General features: G+C 38.0%; 1 protein-coding gene across 1 annotated transcript; it reads right to left on the minus strand.

Annotated features, from left to right (window-relative positions):
* Window positions 1–3,434: 3,434 nt before the first annotated feature.
* On the minus strand, window positions 3,435–20,708 carry NMBR (neuromedin B receptor). Its single transcript, XM_028510992.2, has 3 exons — window positions 20,086–20,708; window positions 7,848–8,196; window positions 3,435–4,126 (listed from the first exon to the last, which is right to left on the minus strand). Exons 1-3 carry the CDS (start codon window positions 20,505–20,507, stop codon window positions 3,725–3,727), a joined length of 1,173 nt encoding a protein of 390 aa, XP_028366793.1. The 5' UTR covers window positions 20,508–20,708; the 3' UTR covers window positions 3,435–3,724.
* Window positions 20,709–24,065: the final 3,357 nt, after the last annotated feature.

Below are 24,065 nucleotides of genomic sequence, written 5' to 3' on the forward strand. Positions count from 1 at the left end.
TGTTTCCCAATTAAATTTTTACAGCACATGCAAGTAATGTGAATGTTCAAATATTTGATATTTCAATATAGCAGCATTATTTACAAAGCCAAGAGCTGGAAGCAGCTTAAGTGCCCATTGGTAAGTGAGTGGATCAAAAAACTGTGGTATATTTACACTATGGAATACAATGCAGCAGAAAGAAAGAAGGAACTCCTACCCTTCACAACAGCATAGATGGAACTGGAAAACATTATACTAAGTGAAACAAACTAACCAGGCAGAGAAAGACAAATACCATATGATCTCACTTGTAAGTGGAACCTAATGAACAAAACAAACAAATGAGCAAAACAGAACCAGAGACCTGGAAATAAAGAATAGACAGTGACCATAGGGGAGGGGGAAGGGGATTAATCGGGGAAAGAAGGGAAAGGGTCAGCAAAGGAACACAAATAGAGGACTCATGGACATGGACAATGTCGGGGTAGGATTGACTATGGGAGTGAGAGGGCATGTTGCGGGTGAGCAAAGGGAAAGAGGCAGGACAACTGTCACTGAACAATGATTAAACAAACAAACAAACAAACAAACTTGGAACATATATTTTTTAAAAGATTTGATTATCTACAATGCCAAAATGCCTCAAATGATGACAGGTTTACTATTTCAAATGGTTCTATCAAGTACCATTAAACATTTTGTAAACACTTTTTAGGTCCCTACATGGATTAAATTTATATTATTTTTCTACTATGAAGAATCATTATTTATTGCCCAAGAAAGGAGTTAGATCCTAGAAGTGAAATCTGCGTCACATTTCCCTCTATCCTACTTCAAACACAAGTTCACCACCACAGATTCAGACTTGATCCTGTACATAAGAAAATTCCCATTCAAAATTTGGTAAGACAAAACACATGGAAAATATAGAGCTCTTGGAATAACTTTTAAAAATAATTTAGAAAATAAAATGGTGCAAAATGCTATAACTATAGTGTATAGGTAATGTTTCCTCTGATAATCATTAAAGATGCAGATAAACCAGGCTTTCTTCAGCAATCTTCTTTTTATTCTGCAATGGCTTTAAAGATGGCTTTCTGCACCAAAACTGACCATATTTACTCACACTGTGTCTCATTGTTTTGAAAAATTGTAAGGAAAATGTGCACACAGTTAATTTATTTGAAGTTGAAATACACAGTTGTTCTATTTTAAGAAACGCCTGATGTTTGAAACACTTCATTTGTCAGAAGCTTAATAGAAATACTTCCCAAGTATGCAATGAAGCCAGTAATAAAATATTAGTAAATGAAAAAATGTACTTGTTCAAAGCCCATTAACTATTTTACAGCTATATAGAATCATATAAAAATTTAAGACACGTTCTAATATGCAAATAGTTGAATAAAATATTTGTTTTGGTATCAAAAAATGTTTCATTAATTTTTATTATTCTCTTCCCCCCATTTTTACATAACATGCACAAAAGAGAAAAACAAACTTGGGGATAAATTATGGTTATAAATGTATCCTCATGGGTGATGACCAGAAATGTAAGCTATATTCTTATCCTAAGAATGATAAAAGTAAACTCAAAGAACCATTCTATTTTTTTTTTCCTTTATTGTCAGGTAACCTCTACATTTCAGGGAGGAAAATGTTAAAATTTTTCATTATAAAAAGAAAAAGTGAACTTTGCAATGCCATTTTTACTTCATTAGTATCATTACAGAAAAACATTTTCACAAAAATATGTGTAAATAAAATTTTTCTAAAATATTTAATGAATGAATATCTTTCAGTCTTGAAAATTAAATCAACAGATTACCTAACAACATTATTCCTTTAAACCTTAAATTATCAGGACTTTCTACCTAAAATATACATATGTCCCTTAGTTTCATATACATACATAAAACAATACGCATGTATATGAAACTAAAAGGATCTTGCAAGATATCTGTATCTTGCCATCTTTCATATGTACATTTCTACCATCATCTTAATACCAGTAAGAAAAAAGATTGTGCGTTCAGCACAAGGATTAGCCTTGGTTCTTCATTTTAATGGATGAGTCTTAAAAGGTTTATAACATACCCAAAGTCAATAAAAAATTGTGTGTAATACCTTGCACCTTTCTGGTGAGTGGAGCTACAACTTTCCCAATGATGGGAACAACTATTGAAGATGAAAGAAAGCCGCAACTGAGCAGTGGTGGGATGGTGGGTGCAGGCACCACGGTGTGGTAGCCATTTCTAAATCCCACTTTTCCATGGCTGAGTAATCCTTGTTATGTTTCTTAATATCTCTGAACCTCAGTTAGCTAATTTTAAGAATAAAGACAATAGACATATTCAGAGGTATAAATTCAGGGCCTTGTTGGCAATGTGTTCATATCATCGAGTATTTTTTGTGAAATTTACACCTTGTGTATTTTTTTAAGTGGAGACACCCCTAATGGTGTAACTCATATCCTACCCAAAATTGGATCCTTTCCTTTTTTACCTCAGGAGTTTTATTGAGGATTAAGTTTGATAGTACATGTAACGATTTAGGATTATGCCTAGAACACAGAAAACATGATTAATGTTCATGATCTTTATTTTTATCAACTATCACAGGCAATTTGCTTGTGTTTATCCTTTCTATTGCCACATAAAATTGAGAATTTCATATCTAAAAAGCACAGGAGAGAGATGTTTAAGAAAGGGATTTGTACACTACCAAGTTGTTGTTTCTACCCAGCAAATTTAGAAAGAGAAATAGTATGAAATATATTCATCTGAATGTAAGACTTATTAACCACACTTAAGAAAAAATAGCTTTAGAATTTAATATTTTTCATTTTAGTGAAAAAAGACCATCTTTTTTATTTTAGTGAAAAAGATCCAAGACACTTACTTATTCAGAAAAAAGCTATCTTACCATGCAGAGTAAACTTGCCTTGTCACCTGACTGACACAAAAAAGAATGAGTAGGTGGTTGAATTCACCAGAATTATACAAATCTTATCATAGCTATACAGGATCATTCAAATACCTGGGGATTTAGCAGTGTATTCAAAAATGGCCATGCCAATTTCTGAATCATAGTTTTACAAGTTAAAACACATGATACCTATTTTACATTTATAATGTAAATCATATTCAGATGATATCTATTTTACTATTTATAATATAAATGTCCTTAATCCTAGAAGTTACAGATATGTCATTTCTAGAAATTATGCTTAATCACACAAAGAATCACAATAGGTATTGGCTTTTGATTAAGTCTACCTTTGGATTTTCTATTATCTTATTCAAACAAAGGAGATACATACATGCACTAAGTATGAATAAAATTCACCAGAAAAGTGTGACTTATATTTGAAATATTAGAAGTTTGAATAGTACCCTCATTGAATCACTGAGTCAATATAATAATTTCCTGCTTTAAGCAAAAATAAATTTAAGGTAACACTAGCATTGACTCTAGCAACAGCTTAAGTTCTGAAAGAATGTTGATTTATATACATGTAGGATTGGCTTTTGAATCACTTTTAATGTTATATATGTATAATTTAAAATTCTGTTTAGAGAAAAATGCTAGCTATGTTTGTCTTGCCTTTTGTAAGTCAATCATGACATTGTCTAATGAATTAGCTCAGAAGTATTGAGAAAGAGAAAGTTGCTTAGTTTTGTTCTGCTCACTAGAAACAGAAGAGCAAGTTAATTCCAGGCAGTCCGTTGAATGGCCAGCATTACAGTGCCATTTCCTGCTTCACGATGTGCCCATTTTGCAAAACAGAATTGGTCACCACGTTCTTAGCATTGCTTTTCAGAGATGTCATCCGCACTGCAGAAGAGCTGACTAAGTAGCTGGTTGATCTCTCTGGATAGGACTTCCTTCTACAACAGAGCTGGCTATTGAAATGCCTCCTGAAGCTTTCACTGAGTAGATAAAGAGCAAATGGATTGACACAAGAATTGCAAAAGCTGAGAATCCGAGCAACTAAGGTAACAATCATGTGGCCTAGAGATGGGTCAATCTTGTTATAGTTGAAAGACCTATACATGTAGAGGATGTGATTTGGAAACCAACAGAAGACAAAGCAGCCCACGAAGACAAGCACAATTTTTGCCAGGCGTTTCCGAGTTTCCATCTGCAAATACAAGGAAATAGTCCCATTGGTAAAATGAAAGTGGAGCCAGCCATATTCAAAACATCATGATACAAAAGGAGTAAACTTATTATACCATGCAAACATTTCCAAAAATACAAAAAATTTTCATATTCCTCAACATCGTGATGATTTTAAAAGTTTGATTAATGCTATTGTGGTCACTACACTATTTCCAGTCATAATATCTGACAGCTTATATAAGACTAGATGGCAAATTATTAAGAAATGACTGTGTCTCTATGGAAAGCACTGTGACCTTAAAAAATTCTCTTATTTTTAAATATTTTCCTTTAGCTTAAAGTTATTGTGTTTGTTACAGGGTACAGAGCATGTTCCCCATAGTTCATAGATAAGGGAAGCAGATAATATGACTTAAGATAATTTCATAATGAAGACTAGTTTAATAGCTGTGCTACCACTTGGGGGCAGGGTGGTCCTGACTTTAAGGGTGTATCCTGACTCATGACATAGCCAGGGAAGGCGGGGGTCACCCTGGATCACGGAGTCATTCTTGCCCTGACTGGGAAGCAAATAAATGTAAACAATACAGGAGAACTGGCAACTGTAGCTCATTGTGGGAGGAGTCAGACAAGGTTATGCAGGAGGCTCTGGGTCAGGTTTAAATGAAGGGCGGAGAGCCATGAGCAATTTGACCACTGTTTGAAAGGGTGTAGAAGGAGCCATGTTGCCAGTAGTGAAGTAGCAGCTTTGCAGTTTGTAGGGATTCAGCCATGCGGCTTAGAAAGGAGTAGAAGACCCATGAGAGAGCCATGATGCAGCTGGTAGTGAAGGTAGGTTCCAGCATGCTACTGGTAGTGAGATAGAGTCACGAAGGCTGTAGGAGCTGGTCCATCGTGGGCAAGTAAGAAAGCAAGCATGCTGCTTTGATTGTGCCAGCTCTAGCTGACTCAGAAACCGACAAAGACTCTGCCTTGGAAGACACTGACCTACTGCCTTGCATACCCAGGACTCTTTATCTGGACTCTTGAGACTTGGAACTTTCCTGAACTTCATCACCATCCAGTACACACCAGCACATGTTTTCCTAGACTATTACACGGAGGCTGATGACAACATACCACAGGTTCTGAAGGAGGGAGCTGCTGGGTGATGATGGCAACTTTGGCACCTTCCAGAGAGACTGGAGAACTGTTTGTGCAGCTGCTGCTTTAAGATAAGAATATGGGGCAATTATTGGGTTTGCTTTTGGCTTATAGCCTTTTGGGGAGCAAGAGAAGTACTGGGTCTCATGGGAGAACAGGGCTACAAGACAAAGTGCTCTGAAGCCCCACAAGGTTAGAATATCGCTAACCCGTTCTTCCAACATTAATTGTTGGGTCATTCACCAAGCCACCACGTGGACAGGCCCCATCTGCTCAGTTACATGCTCACTTTAATTATAAATCACTTCTGTTTGTATTGCCCCCAGAATATATTCAATCTTACATCTTTTATTTTCTTTTTTAAAGTCTTTATTTATTTATTTTTAGAGAGAGAGGAAGGAAGGAAGGAAGGAAGGAAGGAAGGAAGGAAGGAAGGAAGGAAGGAAGGAAGGAAGGAAGGAAGGAAGGAAAAGAAACATCAATGTGCGGTTGCCTCTCACATGTCCCCCACTGGGGGCCTGGCCTGCAACCCAGGCATGTGTTCTGACTGGGAATGGAACCTGGGACCCTTTGGTTCACAGGCTGGCACTGAAACCATAGAGCCACACCAGCCAGAGCTAACCTTACATTTTTTTAATCAGAATATATTAAATAGGAAAAATACATTCATTAAAATAAGGTATAATTCTTTAACCCTTACTACACAAAAAACCCTTAAGATTTAAACTCCAGACTCACATAAATCAAAAGCATCTGACATAATTGTCAATCCTATATATTTTCTTTCTTTCCATAAAATTTACACACTTTGTTTATTGTTTTATAGGCAGGCCTTCAGGAATGAGATAAATTGACACCATTCAACTATAGGGCACTGATCTTTTTAAATCTAAAAACCATTTTCTAATATCTAGAATCCAAGCTGAGCTGATATAAGTCTGATTTTTTAAAATATTTACATAAGGCAACATCACTGTGAAAACAATTATCAAAAGATACTGGTAATATTGCTAGCAAGAGACATAATATTTTCTGAGCTAAAACTAACTAGATATGAGAGAAGAGACTGGAAGTGTTTGGCAATCAAACAGGACTGACGCTGGGGAGCAGCAGTGAGTGGTGACAGCGAAGGAGGGGAAGGAGTCTCGTTCAGGCACAAGAATGTGGCGCTCCAGATGTTTCCCCACGGCGGAAAGTAGGCGACCTGGCAGTGCTAAGAAGGTCGATGTAAAATTTATATTACGAAGCAGTGTTCTTCCCTGCAGGTGGGGCATGGGGGCAAGCATTCCATGGCAATCTATGCTTGGACATTCAAACGAACAGGCAGGCTGTTAGCATTGAGATTACTTCTCAGCAGATGTCAAGCACAATTACTCAGCCTGAGATTATAAGCCTCAATAGGGAAATTTACAAAATAAAGGCAGGACTAAGGCCTTTAAATAAAAAATGATGGTGGAGAGGGTAAGAGACACTCAACTTTAGAAACCAGATCAAAAACTCAAACACCCAAACTGAGATAAAAATTAGATCACAGGCTCTGAATTTAAGGATTACATGAAAAGTAAAAAATATATGACCTGAACATTTTTGCTTCTAGGTGCCCTATATTTAGAAAATTAATCTACTTTACCAATTTCTTTAATGATTAGTTAACTTTTTAAGACTTTGAAGCAGATAAGGATCTCTCCCATTGATGTGCATCAATAAATGGAGGTTACCTTCCAAGTAAGAGCCCTGGATGGGGCTCTGCTGCGGCTACAGTGGCCAAAGCCCCAGCCTGTGCCTCCATCTACAACGCAGCAAACTTTAATGATCTGAAATTCAATGTGTCTTCATTCAGATTAGGGAAGAGTCACCCATAACCTCCCTGTACCTTTGGAAGAAATTCCCCACTAGGAGTGCACATGAAATTTGTCCCATAAGTACAGTATCTCCATCTCTTTGTGAATTAATGTAGTTTTTCCTTAACTTAGTGCTTCATATTCTTTAAGGAAGAAAAAGTATGTAACGTGTTACAGTTTTTAAATCAGTATACGATCTTCATGGGAAAATCTATAAAGCTGAGTTAGACCAAGAACGACTCCAGCAGCAGCCTTTGGTTCCTCTCCCGTTCTGCCGCCCAGCTCCCAGAGCCTCCCATCCCGACATCTCACCCAAACCTCTTTCCCAGACCCCAGGCAGTTTTTCTACAGTCCGTTCCTGATCCCAGACTTCCTGTCATCCTCAGTGGGCTAACGAGAGAACAAAAATTAAATAAATCTATACTTCAACTGCGAAATGTTTCTGTTTTCTTATGTGATTCTTTGCATAAACATTTCCAGATAAAAAATTCTTCCAAAAATTATAATGGTTGTAAGCCCCAAAGGACAGAGAAGCAGGACCTCAGTGAGCCTTTACAAAGCTCTGACATGGCCACACATTAGAGACTCCCAATGTCCCTTCCAGCTCAGGCCAATGCATGTCCCTGTGACCTCCGACTCAGTTCTAATCATTTCTGGTTTTGAGAGTCCATGAGATTGAACACAACACAGCAGTACTGCAGCTGCCCAGGGCACCTCCGACACACACACACACACACACACACACACACGCCTTACCTGTTTTTTGGTATGTTCATTGTATTCTCCAGGGAGATCGTGTGCACTTTTAATTAACGTCTTTGCAATATGATAATAATAAACGCTAATGATTGCAAGGGGTATGAGGAAATAAACGAAAAAGATGAGCACTGAGTGAATCTTTGGATGTAATTCATCGGTCTGAGGGTAGGGGATGCACGCTGTAAAGCTGCCATTATCCAAGCTACGAATTTGCACCACTTCCGAGAACACGGCTTCGGGAACAGCCAACAGCACGGAGACCACCCAGATACCCACAGCCTTCGTGCAGGTCCACAGCAGCGCCCCTGACGTCTGGACGTCCATGGGGTTTACAATCGCTCTGTACCTGGGAAGACAGTATGTCTCAAATTACTCTGAGGAAAGAAAGGGAGTGAGATAGAATGAGAGAGGGAGGGCAGGGGGGAGGGAGGGAACTCTTACTTGCCGAGAGAGAGATGCCAACACCCCACCACTCCCTAACTGTTGTGCAGGGAACACCTAAGATCCCTGGTTTCTCTGTGTGCAAGTCATTTCGCTGCATATTAACACAAAAGACAGGAGGACAGAGGAAAATATCCGAACTTGTCATTTCCCAAATGGCAGTAATTTCCTTATCACTTTCACAAGGTTTTTTTTTTCCCTAAATCTACACATATTACAAGTGTAACCATTTCTTGAATACTTTTAATTAAATACTTTTAGTTTTGAAAAACCTAACACTACTATAATTGTTATAACATACAATAACCATAAAATAGAAAATGCCCACAACATATTATTAAATTTTACCTTGGAACTCTTTTAACTTATAAGCTTGAGTCACCCACCCACTTTTTTTCCTAAGGATATCAGTAAATCTTAGAGACTAGTCCAAACTGGGTTTTTCTCCACAATTTAATCATAAGGACTGAAAGAAATGGAATAATATTCTGTCTTTACATTTCAAATTTATTTTGTGTGAAGACCTCATGGAATTCTCTTTCCTCCCCCCGACACAGTCACAGTGGTAAAAGGCCTCCAGCACTCACCGGCTCCAACAGGGCAAACCTTCCCGCAGCTGACTCAGGCGCACACGCTAGGGCACTGATAATGCAATCAAACCAAAAAGGTATGGGAACCCCAAATTATTTTTTATGTGTCGTGGAAAATACTTCAGGTTCCAGTATACCTAGGAGGTTCACAGTGTGCAGTTGAAAGTGATTTTAATCAAACAAATCTGAGGTGTTATCTCTGATAGCTGCTGGAAAATCACTTACAGTCTTTTTCTTCCTCTGTAAAGTGGAGATAAAAAACGCCTCCCTCATAGCTTTATGATTAGAAGAATAAAATGTGCAGAGCACCGGTTACAATGCCTGGCGATTAGCAGAAACTAACCGTGTCATGACTCTGTGCCTTCTCCTTATTTACCGTTCATTTAGTCTGGTGTTCTGAAAATCCAGGTATTTCATGCCTTTCACGAGGAAGGAAGAACTCCCAGCCCCAATCTCACTCTGAGAAAAGCCTCCCTTTCTCCTTGGGGGCTTGCATCAAAGTGCCATTCCCAGGCCTTCTATAGGAAAAAGGTTATTTCCATTCTGTTCTGGGGGACCTTCCCACATGAAACAGGAAACATGGAAATTAAAGCAGAGCAACAGCAAAGGGCCTCAACACCAAATTAAGCAAAACAGCACACATCCTGCATCTTACCCAGACTTCACACAGAGCACAACTCAGTAGAGATGTTCCCTTCTATTTTGTTTAGTTGTATATTCTTAAGAAACAAAGGAGTATAATCAGTAACTTAAAGCAAGCTACTTTTTCTGCTTTCTAAATTTTTTATCAGATTAATAATGTTCAAAGGGGTTTATCTGTTTTTTGAACTCAGAGAGCAGTAAGAGTGCTATAAAGAAACATAGAAGTCCCTTGTTACATCTCAGGCCCCGCTCCTGTGTTAAAACAAATTTCACATCATTTTCTCCATTATTCTAAGAAATGAAATTCTTCCACTGTCTCCTGAATCAAATATTATAGACTTTAGCTCCTGATACCCTGCTACAGTAATTGAAGATTTTCTCTCTATTACCTCTAGTCTCCCCATTCCCAACTTCCTGGTTTGGTAAGTTACATTATTTACAAAATAGTCAATAGATGGCAGCTACGGCTAAACAAATATCACTCACCACAGAGTTAAGTAGTATATATGACATTCTCTTTTTTATATTCTTGGCTCTGATTTTTCTGGAGTTGTTACTTGATAATTTTTTTGGTTGTAAATTTTCCATTTACCTGAATTTGATTCTTTTCTAAATGTTATTTTACCACCTTCCCGAATAATCAGAGTCCCAGTTTTTGAAGCTCAATTTTTCTTTTCTTAATTTCATACTTTATCAAACTCATTTGCACTTTCTTTTGGGCTTTATTTTCTAAGCTGTCTTACTACCTTTAGCTTCCTTTTTTCTGAATTGTTTATTGTATTTTTAAATTCTAGAAGTTCTTTCTAGTTTTCTATTTATTCTATAGCTATAGAACTAATACAGAAAATGTTTAGTTTTCTTCTCCTTCTAGAATAGTTCCAAGTTTTATTTTTTGTTTGGTTACTTTATTCTGGAACCTCTCCACAGAAGTTTTAGATATTTACTGCCTGACAATTCATATTTAAGACCAAAGTACTCGAAAACTGATTATAAGCTCTTTCGCACGTGGAAGAAGCAGGGAAAGCAGAGAAATGGAGTAAGGGGTCTGCTGATCACTAGAAATGGACTAGCTGACTAGCCTTCCCTTTTACATTGTCAGAAACAGCAAAGAATATTCTGAACTTTCCTTCATGGATTTGCAGGGTAGGGGAAGGTCACTTCCCTACCCTCACTTCTATCCCAGAGGTAAGCACATTTGCAGAAGCACTATAATGATAAAGGATATTGAGAGCCCTGGCTGGCGTAGCTCAGTGGATTGAGCGCAGGCTGGGAACCAAAGTGTCTCAGATTCGATTCCCAGCCAGGGTACATTCCTGGGTTGCAGACCATAACCCCCAGCAACCGCACATTGATGCCTCTCTCTCCCTCTCTCTCTCTCTCTCTTTTCTCTCTCTCTCTCTCTCCCCCCTCCCTTCCCTCCCTAAAAATAAATAAATAAAATCTTAAAAAAGATACAAACTGAAAACTAGTGTAATATAAAAAGATATAATATAATAATGACGGCCTCGTCCTGATAATACTGCCACAGTAAGCCAGCAACAGATGCAGAATTTTTGCTGGAGCAAGAGTAAGAGACCTAGTAGGAGTGCAGGGCAAGGACAGAAAAGATACTTTTCAGTAGGGATGATTCTTAGCCACCTCCTGCCTGAAAGAGAAAATGGATCCCATGAATTTTTCAATGAATGATATACATTTGATCAAAAAGAGAGTATTCCAAATTCTATACAGCCCAAAACTATAGTTTAAACACAGGTTATTGAAGTGTCATTATTAGAACTAAACCAGAGCTTACATCTGTCAGATAATATGTTATACACCAACCCATGTTTCATGTACATCTTCAAAAGAATAAAAAACAAAAAGTAAATATACATATATAGTGGAAAATTAATATGGATGCTAATATGAACATTTTTAATCATGTTTCCTTTAAATGTTTATGAAAATGTAAGACTGAAATATTCCCTCAGTATAAAAACTATCTCATTGAATTTAGTAGCAAAATAGGTATGTATAAAGAAGTTTTTTTCTTTCATATAGTCTCTGAAATCTATCCCTAATTGAGAACTAGAAACTGGTCAATCAAAATTCATATAAAGATAGTGTCCCAGGTTCGATTCCCAGCCAGGGTACATTCCTGAGTTTCAGGCCATGACCCCCAGCAACCGCACATTGATGTTTCTCTCTCTCTCTGTCTCCCTCCCTTCCCTCTCTAAAAATAAATAAATATAATCTTTTTTAAAAATTCATATAAAGAGAACATAATCCTTTTTTACATATTAAATATCAAGAAATAGATATGCTTCTTCATTAATGTCTGTTTGAATCTTGCTTGTTATATCTATATATGGTCTTAATTTAATATAAAGGGATCATTAAATTTAATCATATTACAAAATATATAATGAAAATGAGATCATTTTATCTTATGTAAAGTTATCAAAACATCTCAAAATCTCCGCCTATAAATTTCTGCAAAGCTTTCTAGTTATACTACCCATAGTTCCTTCTTTCATACCAAACTTTCACTTATTGTAAGCTAACAAAGTCCAAGTGTGAACTACCTGGCAAGTTGGAGACATGAGTACTGTGGAAGCAAGAGAAAGAAAGTAAGAATTTAAAAAAAAAAGTGTAGGCCTCCGTGTCAAATACTCCAAAAGAAGAGGTAAAGCTTCCTGAACCAGAACCTGCGCCTTGCTCTCTGCTCCATCTGTAATGCATAACACCATGCCCGGCCCCGGTAGGTTCTCAGCAAACGTGTACTGAGCTAATAAGGAAATACGGCCTAAGCAACAAGGAGCTGACTTTATTAAGAGTAGTTTTCATGGACTGGAATGGCAGTTGCTGGCGATTAGGTTTCCTTGAGTATGGACGTGAGAGATGGAGACGGTCTAGCCTACTGATGCCCAGGGTGGGTTAATCTTCAGAATCAATCAGAGAACGGAAAACAAGACAGAGAGGATTAGACTGCTTCCCAGTCTTCCTGGCACAGAGTCCCAGGATGTAAAAGGAGAGATTCCTCATTTTTATCAGATTTTCAAGTGATTCTGAACTTAAGTCAGGTTTAGAAAGCACCTTGAAGACTGATGGCAGCAGTGAGCATCTTCCCACAGGCTCCCTGCAACGGTGTGCCCTCAGCATCGCAGAGAGTATCAGAAACCCAGCAGAAGTTCAGTGCTTGGAGGATCAGATGCCTGGCCTTTACAACACATCATGCCACATTTTAAGGGTATTGATATCCTATAGCGGTGAAACTTATTCTGAGTGAAATTGCTAAATTCATCATTTAAAACGATCTACCATTAGCACACAATAGGATGTCTAAAACTATAAGTAACCTTACTAAAAATATTGCAATATGTGGATGTCATATTTTGGACATGGAAAGGATGAAAAACACCTTTCTCATTATAGAGGGGTCAGCTGTTCTAGTTGTTCTTTAGCAGAACAAAAATCGCTTTGTTCTTAACTCATTAAAAAGCATGACTTAAATCTCACAAATGTTTCATAATGAGGAGAGTGATAATGACAATTTATGTTGATGAAGGCAATAGGTTGGAACTAGTCAGTGTATGATTAAAGGAATTGAGAAAAGGCTGTAGGTGATAGAGAGATTATCATCATTAATTTTACAATAGGCTCACTTTCCTCTCCTCTTCAAGGACTATTTTCTGAAAATGAACTGCATGTGTGAATAAATACTGATATCAATTAATGAGTCACGTGTCATCTTGGCACACAGATAATATACTAGAAGTAGTCACACAGCGACCCACAGTTTAAGAGTGCTTAAATTATTTCACTTGATATAATGGTCCTGTGCTGCAAAACTGTTTAGTGTGCCCATTTTACAGAAAAGCTCACTGAGACTAAGGGATTACCTGACATTTGAGTGATTACAGAGCTGGTAGCATATGCTTCAGAACTCACTCACCTGTTGTGACTAGAAATCCTGTATATTTTAAACTGTAATGCAACTGAAGCACTAAATGCTTTATCTACTCTATCCAGTATTAGACATTTGATCTCTTGTCTTTTTAAAGCCAATGGTGTTTTTAACTGGAAAGTCTTGACTTACATCTGCAATTATGCTTTCTTAATTTAATGATTATGTTTACAGTAGAGAAAGTAATCCTCAACAGTATCAGCAAGTAATGTTTCATATTTTTCAGTCATCTGTAAAAACCGCATTTCCATTCTATCTATACAAATATCTATAATCATTTTGAGGTTGTGCTTATTTGGTTCTCTCTTAAAATATGATTCTCTTTCACCCTGGCTGCTGTGGCTCAGTGAGCTGAGCACTAGCCTGCAAACTGAGAGGTCACCAGTTCTATTCCAGTCGGGGCACATGTCTGGATTGTGAGCCAGGTCCCCGATTAGAGGTGTGCAAGAGGCAACTGATTGCATGTTTCTCTCCCTTTCTTCCTCTCTCCCTTCTTGTCCCTTTAAAAATAAATAAAAAATTTTAATGTGATTCTTTTTCAAAAATTACTTTGAATTATAGCATAATTAAAATTTTAATTTTCAAAATACCCCCAAATTTCCACAAATAATAAACATTAAGAAGGCCTACATTAGAAGTTAAAAATATTCTTAATGAAAATCTTCATAAGAAAAAAATAAAACTCAAAGAAATCAAGGGAAGTGCTAGGGAGAAGTGAAGGTTTAGTGTTTATTTCCACTTCCCATGAAAACCTATAAGTAACTGGAAATAGAAAATACTGCCAAGGCCCTCAATAAATCAGCAGTGTTTTCAGGAGTAGGATGCGGACCTAATAACATTTAATAACAGTAAGTTGAGATAGATCATTAAATTTGAAGCTAGCAAAATTAAACTGGATGATTTGGGGGCATGAACATAAAAATAAACTTGATCATGAAAACAAATGATAATAAAGAAAAGAAGAACAAACAATAAAAAATAAAAGAATGTTTAATGAAGACGTGTCCTTTTGTATAGAAATTAAACAAATAAATTTTGGACATACAAGGCTGTCAATGTATTCGGGATGTGGTTGACGTTCTCAAAAGAGCTGAAAGTAATCTTCCAGTTACATACAATATTATCTGAAACCTACACAAGACCTTTGACATTGGTGAACCCTCATGAGCAATCTGCAATTGAAAGAGCCAAGGTAAGTTATATTGGGTTTCAGAACACACCAATAAGAACTGTACTTCTGGTGACAACCAATAAGGAAAGTGTCAAACTTTACTGTCTGACCTCGTGGCTCACCCATAACAGATGGCCCCCCTATTTAATTTCACTACAGGCAAAAGACTGAGAGGTGCATCTTAGAGGGACCTCTTTTTCCACCCAGAAGTGTACAGATAGAACCAGCATAAATGAATAAATGAGAGGCTTGCCTGAGATGTGGTCACGTGGAATAGTGGGACAGGCAGAGCTCCGGAGCCCTGGACTGAGCATCCAGTCGCTGCACCAGTTATCAGTGCTCCTTGTTCTCTTTGGCTCACCGTTTGCTCAGCACTCAAAGGGGAGATGACAGGATCCCATCTTAGAACCCTCAGCTCTACAGTGGAAAACATTGTTTTTATTTTGCAAATAAGGAAAATACTGATTTATGGGCATGTCTTTTGGGCCATTTGATCATTTTTTTCCAACTTGAACATTTGGACATAACAGATACAGGACTAGCACCCAGATGCCGTAAACCCCAGCCTGGTACATTCTCTCTTTCTTTTATTAAGATTTGTATTTATTTATTTTTAGGAAGAGGGTAAGAAGGGGAGAAAGAGATGGTGAGAACATCAATGTGTGTTTGCCTCTCGCATGCCCCCTACTGGGGACCTGGCCCACAACCCAGGCATGTGTCCTGACTGGGAATCAAACCAGCGACCCTTTGGTTTGCAGGTCTGTGCTCAATCCACACAGACACACCAGCCAGGGCACATTCTCTCTTTACTTATAAAATGTATCCCAAAAGTTTCAGATCAAGGTAGATAAATAATCTCCAAAACCTATAAAGTTTTATACATGCACACACACACGTGTGTATATATACATACATATATGTATATATGCTATCTATGTACATACACACACATATACACAATAGTGTGAATATTGTGAGGAGGTGCAGCACCTAATTCAATGTGTAAATTAGAAAGGAAAAGGAAATAAACTAGAAGTAGTTGAGACTAATGAATAAAATATATCTGATTATTGGAGTCAAATATAACAAACTTTAAATAAATTCAAATTAACTAATAAATTAAATGCAGATTACAACTCATCCTGTTTCTATGGTGATGTAAAAATAACTGAGCACTTGCTATGCCAAACACATTGTCCTTTTGCGCTGACAGCTAGAAAGCTCTCAGACAAATCTACTGTAGGACTCACATTTTGTGAAAGTGGGGGTGACTTCGAATGTTTCAACTTTTATTTGCTTATACCTGGTTTTCCTCCCCTTTTTATTCCCTTTGTGTGTTATTTGTATCTTTATCTTTAAGATGCCTTAAATTCTTCTGTAGCAAGTTGAAAATAAATAAGTCATTATCCTGGAAACATGGGTTATCTGCAGGGTGAGTGTGGACTATTCTCTTAGATATGTATGGCCAGGAGACTTCTTCAAAAGAGCTCAAAAACCCACTCTGAGAACAACTCTGAACCTGCACTGAGAGGCAGGGGCTTCTCAGCACACTGCTGCCCAGGGCTATGGACCAAAGAAAGCAAAGCCAGCTGTTCCATCAGGACCTGAGCTCCAGTCAAGAGTTTTGAGGAGCAACCAGCAAACAGATAATGGCATGCCCTTTCACAGCTAGACACAGACTGATTTAAAAAAAAATACTTCCTAAGGCCTAGAGAGTGTTAGACCTGAGGCCCACATTTGCTCTGTTTTAATATTTTAATAAATAGTTATACTAAAGAAAATATCTGTCTGCATTGCTATAACATGCATATAATGTTGATGATTCAAGGTTTCTACCTAACAGCACTAGCTCAATTATGGAATTAAATGTGTTTATCCTAACTAACAAAGAAAGGCTTGAAATTAGTAACACATTAGCACTTTGGTCTTAGTCAGGTGCAATATTATTTTTGCATTCAGTTTAACATTGACTATTTAGTATCAGAAAAATGGCATAACCTGATGCATGAAATTAATGTCACTTGTATCTTTTATAAAATTTTAGAATTTAATTTATAAATACATTTTAGTTACAGTTGTATAAAAAACAGAATAAGGGATTGATACCTAGTTTTACACTTGTAAATACATAAAATGATAAAGTTTACAGTTTAGCACTAGGAATCTGTGGGAATTTTTTGCCATGAAGGAAAAAGGAGAACTCATTCTTAAAAGTTACTTGCATTTTAATTATGGGATTTAGAGGCAAAAGGTCTTCAAGAGTCCAAGAAATAATATTCTATTTGGAATGCAACTGTGTTAGAGAGTGAAGAAGATGTCCATAATGCCTCTCATAAGCAAAGTGTGGTTTATGGGGATTCATCTACTCAGTATCACAGCACACTGGTCCCAACAGTGGGGTGGTGTGTGTGTGGGGGTGGGCGTGTAAAACTGGTAGAAATGATACAACACAGAATATGCAAATATTGTTAATTAGCTACTTGATGCGAGCAAGCAAAAGAGGTACACTTTTGATACAGTAACAAAAATCCAGCAATATAAAACTGAAAAGTGAACTGATAGCACCACTATCACCATTTCAGACTGCACACTGTCCCTCCTCACATTCTGCTTATGAACTGTGTCTGAGGTACATCCACAGTGGACACAAAAGAGCTTTCCTAAGGATGAATCAGCTGAAATTCCTCAAAAGAACGAGGAAAGTCAAGGATGAATACTCAATGCCACCACACAGTGTCAGCCACACCACCCTTGTCAAACAAGGTAACTTAGGCCTCAAGGTAAATAGTATATTTCTTATTTCAGTCTTGCCATCTGGCACTGTCATCAATGATAGCTAACATTAACTTTCTACTTCACATAGGGATATGCCTTCCAAAAATCTAATTATCTTCCTGTTTATGCATTACTGTGAGCTCTATTTCTAAATTCTCTAACTTTATATAAGCTACCTCATGAAGACAGAATATTTAGTGTAGTTTAACAAACAATTGAATGTGTTGTTAAAAAACTCTAATAACAGCTTTTCTTTAACTTTCCTATTGCTACAACTGCTACTTAATTTTGAATTCAAGGTGTTTCTTTTATTTTGCTGTTATATTCATGACATGCTTTCATTCTTGAATCTAATGAATAAGCTTTTGCAATCATTTTTATTTACTCTTGGTGCTATATTTCAAATGTAATTTTTTTAGTCTGCCATTGAACAGGAAAAAACTAGTAATTTCCTATACCTGGGAAAGTAATAGTGTGGCTTAATGGTGAAGATTGTAGGCTTTGAACTGGTTTCAAATGCTGGCTCCGCTACGAAATCAGGAAAAATGTTGCTTAATTTCAAGCCTTCGTTTTCTCTACTTCGAAGTGGTAATAATGACAGTGCCTACTCCACAGTATTGTGAAAATAGTAAACTCACAAAAAACCTAGCACAGTGCGATGTGCTGTGTGCAATGCCTTATTCTTGTTTCCAAGTCCACAAGAAAGTAAAACATTTGGTGAGACGAAGTGAGAGGAGGTCAAGTACAAATCAGCACTCAGATTACCATGTTCTGGAAGAACAACAGAGAAGTGGACAATATAAAACAAAACATGTCCAAGCCATTTAAGTGATACTGGAATGTATTGTGTGATTTCAACACCAGCGACTCCAGTTCCTCCATTTGGATTTCCCAAACGCACACTGACAGGCAAGAGTAGGCTCTGGACCCAGTGGAAGAGGAGATGCACCTTTCTTTACCTTTATTATTGAAGTAAGTATCCACGCTTTATTTGCAAAGTGCCTGATGCACACATAATGAACTGAAAGTCAATACATATGTGAGGAATAACACTTTCTCCGACTTTTATCAGTCAATTTACCTGCATTTGTCCACAATAAGAAAGAAAAGTGCTGTAAAATAAACTCAAGCCCTGGATCTCGTTACTAATGTTACCTTTCAAAATGAAAGCATATCACAGTAATTTCAACTATTGTAGTGGTAACTATTGATTGTTTTATTCTAACCCTTACCTAGAATTTTTTTAAAAAAACTTTCGATTTAAAATGGGTCGCCTAAAGAAGGGCAGTTAAACTAAAAAAGTCACATTTTAACTATGGAATTCAAAGAAAACATTTCAAAAAAGATCATAGAAATCATGCCAAACAAAACTAGGTGGCTAATTTATCCAAAGCCACCTATTTTTGTAGGAATGTGGTTCTAGAGAAAATACTACACAAATTTAAAAATCAATAATATTCACTTAAGGAAGACAATAGCTCTCAACTCTCCACTGAATATTTTCTTCCTTTGCTGAAGACTAACAGTTAACACCAAAGTGATGTAAGGGCATTGTTGCAAATACCAGGAAATTCAGATGGATTCAGTTTTCAGTAATAACCTATTAATTAAAGAGGTGGCGAGAGACACCCTCTTAATCATCCAAGTTAAACTGTTTATCTAAATAGTTTAAGTCAACACCCCAATCCCATGCCTATGAGACTACAGCTTCACGCAATGATACCCGATTGAACGTCACTTCAAATTTGGACATGCCCAATTTTGCCCCACTCCCACCCAGGCACCCCTCCTACGTAAATGCCCAAAAGCATGATTCAGAGAGCCTTCAATAATGGCACAGGACCTGAGATTAGCCGGCCTGGATTCTTCTCCCAGCTCTGCCAGGGAACTCCCATTCCCTGAGCCTCAGTACCCTCACCTGGAAAATGATGCCGTGGAACTACATGATGTGCAAGGTAGACCTATGGACACTTCCCACTCTTAACATGTATGTAAGCAGATTTCATATGTAGGGTGTGTTTTTACAACACTTTTAAAATACAAATAGTTGGTACCTACCTGTTTGTGACAAAACAAACAACATATCACTTGACTTGAGGTATTAAAACAAAAGTGTGAAATCATGTGTCAGAACATTTACTATTCTAGTTGTTTTTGCTTCAACTAAGTAGCAGAATTTAGTTTTTAAGTGTAAGTGGTGTTTTCCCTTACTTGGAAACAAAGTCAAAATCAAACATTTCCTTAATATTAAGGCAGACACTCTTACCTATCAGGTTGTTAAGCTGCAGAATAAGGAAACGGCACGTCCAAGGTTTTAAGCACACAGAGAGCTTCTACAAGGTAGCTACACTGTTACCCATTTATTCTGTGGCTTTTCTACGAAATAGAAGACTCCCAAAGTGTGTGGAAGGGAAGAGGAAGACTAGGATATGCAATTTTAAAACTACTTTCAAACTAATGCAATTTTAATTATTTTAAAAGTAACAAATTTCATGTTTTTTTCAAGCTGCACATCTCAGTCGGTTTCATCGTCGTTTACTCTAATTCCCAGCCACACTCTCTTCCTCTCCTCCTCTTCCCGCTTTCCCTTCTCCCTCCCTCCTCTCCAGGTGCTCTCCCCGCCCCTCCCCACCACTTTTTAGCCCACTCGACTGCTACCTGTGCCCTTACCTGTCGGCGCTGAGTGCAGTGAGAGTGAACACGGACACGCCGACGGAGGTGAGCTGGATGACAGGGATCAGCTTGCAGCCCACTTCCCCGAACATCCACTCGTCGAAGAAGTAGCGCGAGGCGTCCACCGGGACGCAGGTGAGCAGCAGCAGCACGTCCCCGGCGGCCAGGTTGGAGATGAAGATGTTGGGGGCGCTCCTCATGGCGCTGTTGGTGACGAAGATCCTCACCAGCATGATGTTGCCCAGCAAGCCCACCGTGATGATGAACAGATAGAGGGACGGGATCACACAGCGGACCACGAACTCGGCGGTGGTCCCCTCGGGGGCGGGCAGGAAATCCCTGTCCGAGAGCCCGGGGAAGAAACCGCTCTGATTCTCGCCGGCCGTCTGGGAGAGGTTGCGAAGGGACTTGGGGGGCATGGTCTCTTTTCCAGGAGAGTCCGCTGGAGTTTTCCTGCGCCCAGGTACCTTGACAAGCGGAATTCCCTCCCGCGGTGAACGCGTCACACCGCGCGCGCCCCGGAGGGGACAGGCCGGTGAGCAAGAAGTCTGTCCCCACTCCCCGGTCTAGCACTTCTACCAGGGGTGCGTTGGCTCCTGCTGGCTCCGAATTTAAAAAATAAAAAATGAATAGCAAAGCAGCTGCGTCCTGTCCCAGTGTTCCCTGGTTTGTTCTCGTTTATACCTCGGGGAGAACAGCTCTTTTTGTGAACGAAGATGTATCCTCCTGAAACTAACAGAAGTGCCTGCCCGACCGACCGTTCTTTGGGAAGGGGGAAGTCGTCCTGTCGCTGTCCAGCGGACCGCGGCTGAAACACGGGGAGCTACCGTGGGGCGCCTGCTACTTTGCACACAGCGGCGCTTTGCTGTTGTGTCTGCAGTTCCTGTTGTGTTGTGTGGGATTGGAGGGGATCCCAGGGCTCTCTCGAACACTGCGTCCCTGCACACCCGCCTCTGCACAGGAGGAGCCCAGGCCAGAAGTTCGTGAACCTCTGAGGGCTTGGAAGCTGGCAAGTCTCTGATGCTGTAACCCCGAATTTAGAAAAGAGAACGAGTGACAAAGGATAAAGTAAATGAATGGGATTCGCTCCCCACTCTTCTTCCTTGATCCACTTTCCTCACCCTACCCAAATTTGGAAACTCTTTCCTACAGCTGGCATATTATTTTTACATTTATATTTTATTTAAACGTAACATGCATAAAATGCACAATTCTTAAAGGTATGGCTCGAACTAGCCACCGTTCAGCACCTACAAGCTAACCATTGTCTCTATGGTAAGGAGTATTGATTCTGCCTTTTATCATCTAAGATTAGTTTGCTGCTCTTGAGTATTTGTGAGATTCACTCATGCTTTTGCATGTCAACTTTTTCACCGCCAAATAATATTCCAGTACAAATATACCACTGTTTATTTATCCCATTTAAGACCATTGACATTTGGATTCTTTGTAATTTAAGCTAATTTGAATAGCATTTCTATAAATATTCTCATGCCTGTCTTCTGGTGCATATTTGAATCCAAGGGGATTTGCTAGGTTACAATGGTTATTTCCAACTTTAACAGAAGTTGACAATTTTTCAAAGCAAATTTCGACTTTTCTTTTGGAGACTTGCTTGACACTACTTTTTAAAGCTAAACGTAAGTATGCCTATGACTTCGTAATGCCATCCCTAAGTATATACTCAATATATTTTGATATACTATTTCAAGTAGGATGTCCCTAAGAACAAAATAACTTCCCAGCTTAAAAACAATAGAGTTTAATATGAACTGCTCAGAAATGGAACAGTTTCAAAATTAGCCAAATGACACTCTTTTCATTAGGAAAACATTTTGGCTAGTTCTTGGTTTTTAAAGAATAAAAATGTACAATAACAAAGAAATTAGTCAAGGGCCACCTACGACCATCTGGCCATAGGCCAATGAATGTTCCAAACTATTTGAATAATTTAAGCAAATTTTTCAGACATTGCTGACCAAGAATGACTTTTAATTATCATAACTGAATTAGAGAAGGTAAACATTTATGTTGTAACTAATTTTATGTTTTCGAACTCAATCTCCTGGTTGGATACTCCTCTCAATTGTCTCCTTGGGTTTCATTACTTAATGTTACTAAGTGAATGTTGCCCAAATAGAATATTCACACACATAAAACTGAATGTAAGTGAACATTACATTCATATTTATCATATACAAATTTTAGAGTGTCTTTAGGTACTTTATCTTCAATATTATTTAAAATTTTATGTTAACATCCAATCTCATTATGCAAAGTATACTACTAAAACAATCTTCTAAATGATGAAATCTCTCAAACTTTCAAACTACAACTATCTCATCTTAACCTATTTTATATAAAAACATTGCAGTCTAAATTGCTGAAGAGACATCTATATTTTCTTCTGATGTTGTCTATATGATGCTAATTGCTTACTTGAAAAACATTGAGCCTAAAAACTGAATTAACAAATATCCAACTGCCTGGCACCATAGAAATAAGCATCTGAATTACTGATTTTTTCACTTTCAAGTGAAATCACAGGTATTTACTCAAAGCCTTGGATTAATGGGAGTGGAGATTATAATGAATATTTTAATAGCATCAGTTTAATACTTCATTAAACTATGTTATAAAGTTATTATAATTATATATATTACTTAGATGTATCACCAAATTATATATAAGTATATGGGTATTGTCTCAATTGCATAGAATTGATACACATCACAAATAAACATCCACTGAAGAAATAAACTTTGTTTTAATATAATTGATGTAAGACATACCGCATTATGTTCATATAAGAGTATATGTAGCACATACAGTATAAACAGTACATAGCACTTGGTAATAATAAACTACTATAGAGCTTATTTATGTATTTACCATTCTATAATTTTTATCATTATCTTAAAGTGTACTTTTTATACTTATTTTTTAAAAGTCTTCAGTAAAACACTATGTTATGTGATGCTGGACTGGCAGCAACCTCAAACATCTCTTGCTTACATCTTTAGATTGCATCATTTTCTTTTGTGTTTGATTTGATCATGTGTTGTTTGGTTTACTGTGGCCCCTAAGCATAAAAAATCCATTGCTAATGTTTTCGGCAAGAGGCCACATCAAGTGATTGTTCTGCAAATGAAATTAAGAGTGATTAAGGACTGGAACGTTGGAAAATTAGTGATGCTTATTGCTCACCAGTCAGGCACGTCCCATTCCACCACAGCTATAATCTTGAGAACAAGAAAAAATGATGGAAGCTGTTAAAAATCTGCTTTATTGATGGCAACAAGACCAACAAAGTTCAGAAAGGTCCTAGATCAAACTTGGAAAGTTCTAATGACTTAGATTGAAGACCAGACACAGAAGTGCATCCCTTCCAGCACCATGACAATCATGACCAAAGCGAAAAGTTTGTTTTTGTAATGTTGAAAGAAAAGTCTGGACCTGAGTACAATGCTGAACTTACTGCTAGCTCTGGGTGGTTTAAGCAATTCAAGAATCATTTATTACACTATGTGAGTGTGAAGGGTAAGTCTGCAAGTGCTGATGTAAAGGCAACTGAAGAATTTTGGAAAGTAGATGAGCTGTTGTGGAGGAAAATTACTCGCAGGAGCAAATATTCACTGTGGATGAGAACCTCCCTCTTCTGGAAAGGGATGCTGTGCCCTCTAGGTTTGTGTAAACCTAGAGGTTTATCCCAGACCACATCCCCTCTGCTAAGCATTGCATGGCTGCACAATACAAGGGGCATAATCCATGAAAGAAAGGATGGATAAGCTTGACTTAATGAGCTAATCAAAATCAAATACCTCTGCTTTGCAAAAGACGTTGCCTATAGAATGAGAAAGCAAGTCAAACTAGGGGAAAAATGTATTAAAACTCCACAGTATAGCCCTGGCTGGCATAGCTCAGTGGATTGAGCACAGGCTGTGAACCAAAGTGTCGCAGGTTCGATTCCCAGCCAG

Source organism: Phyllostomus discolor, chromosome 4 (genome assembly GCF_004126475.2).
Source record: "Phyllostomus discolor isolate MPI-MPIP mPhyDis1 chromosome 4, mPhyDis1.pri.v3, whole genome shotgun sequence".
Lineage (NCBI taxonomy): Eukaryota > Metazoa > Chordata > Mammalia > Chiroptera > Phyllostomidae > Phyllostomus > Phyllostomus discolor.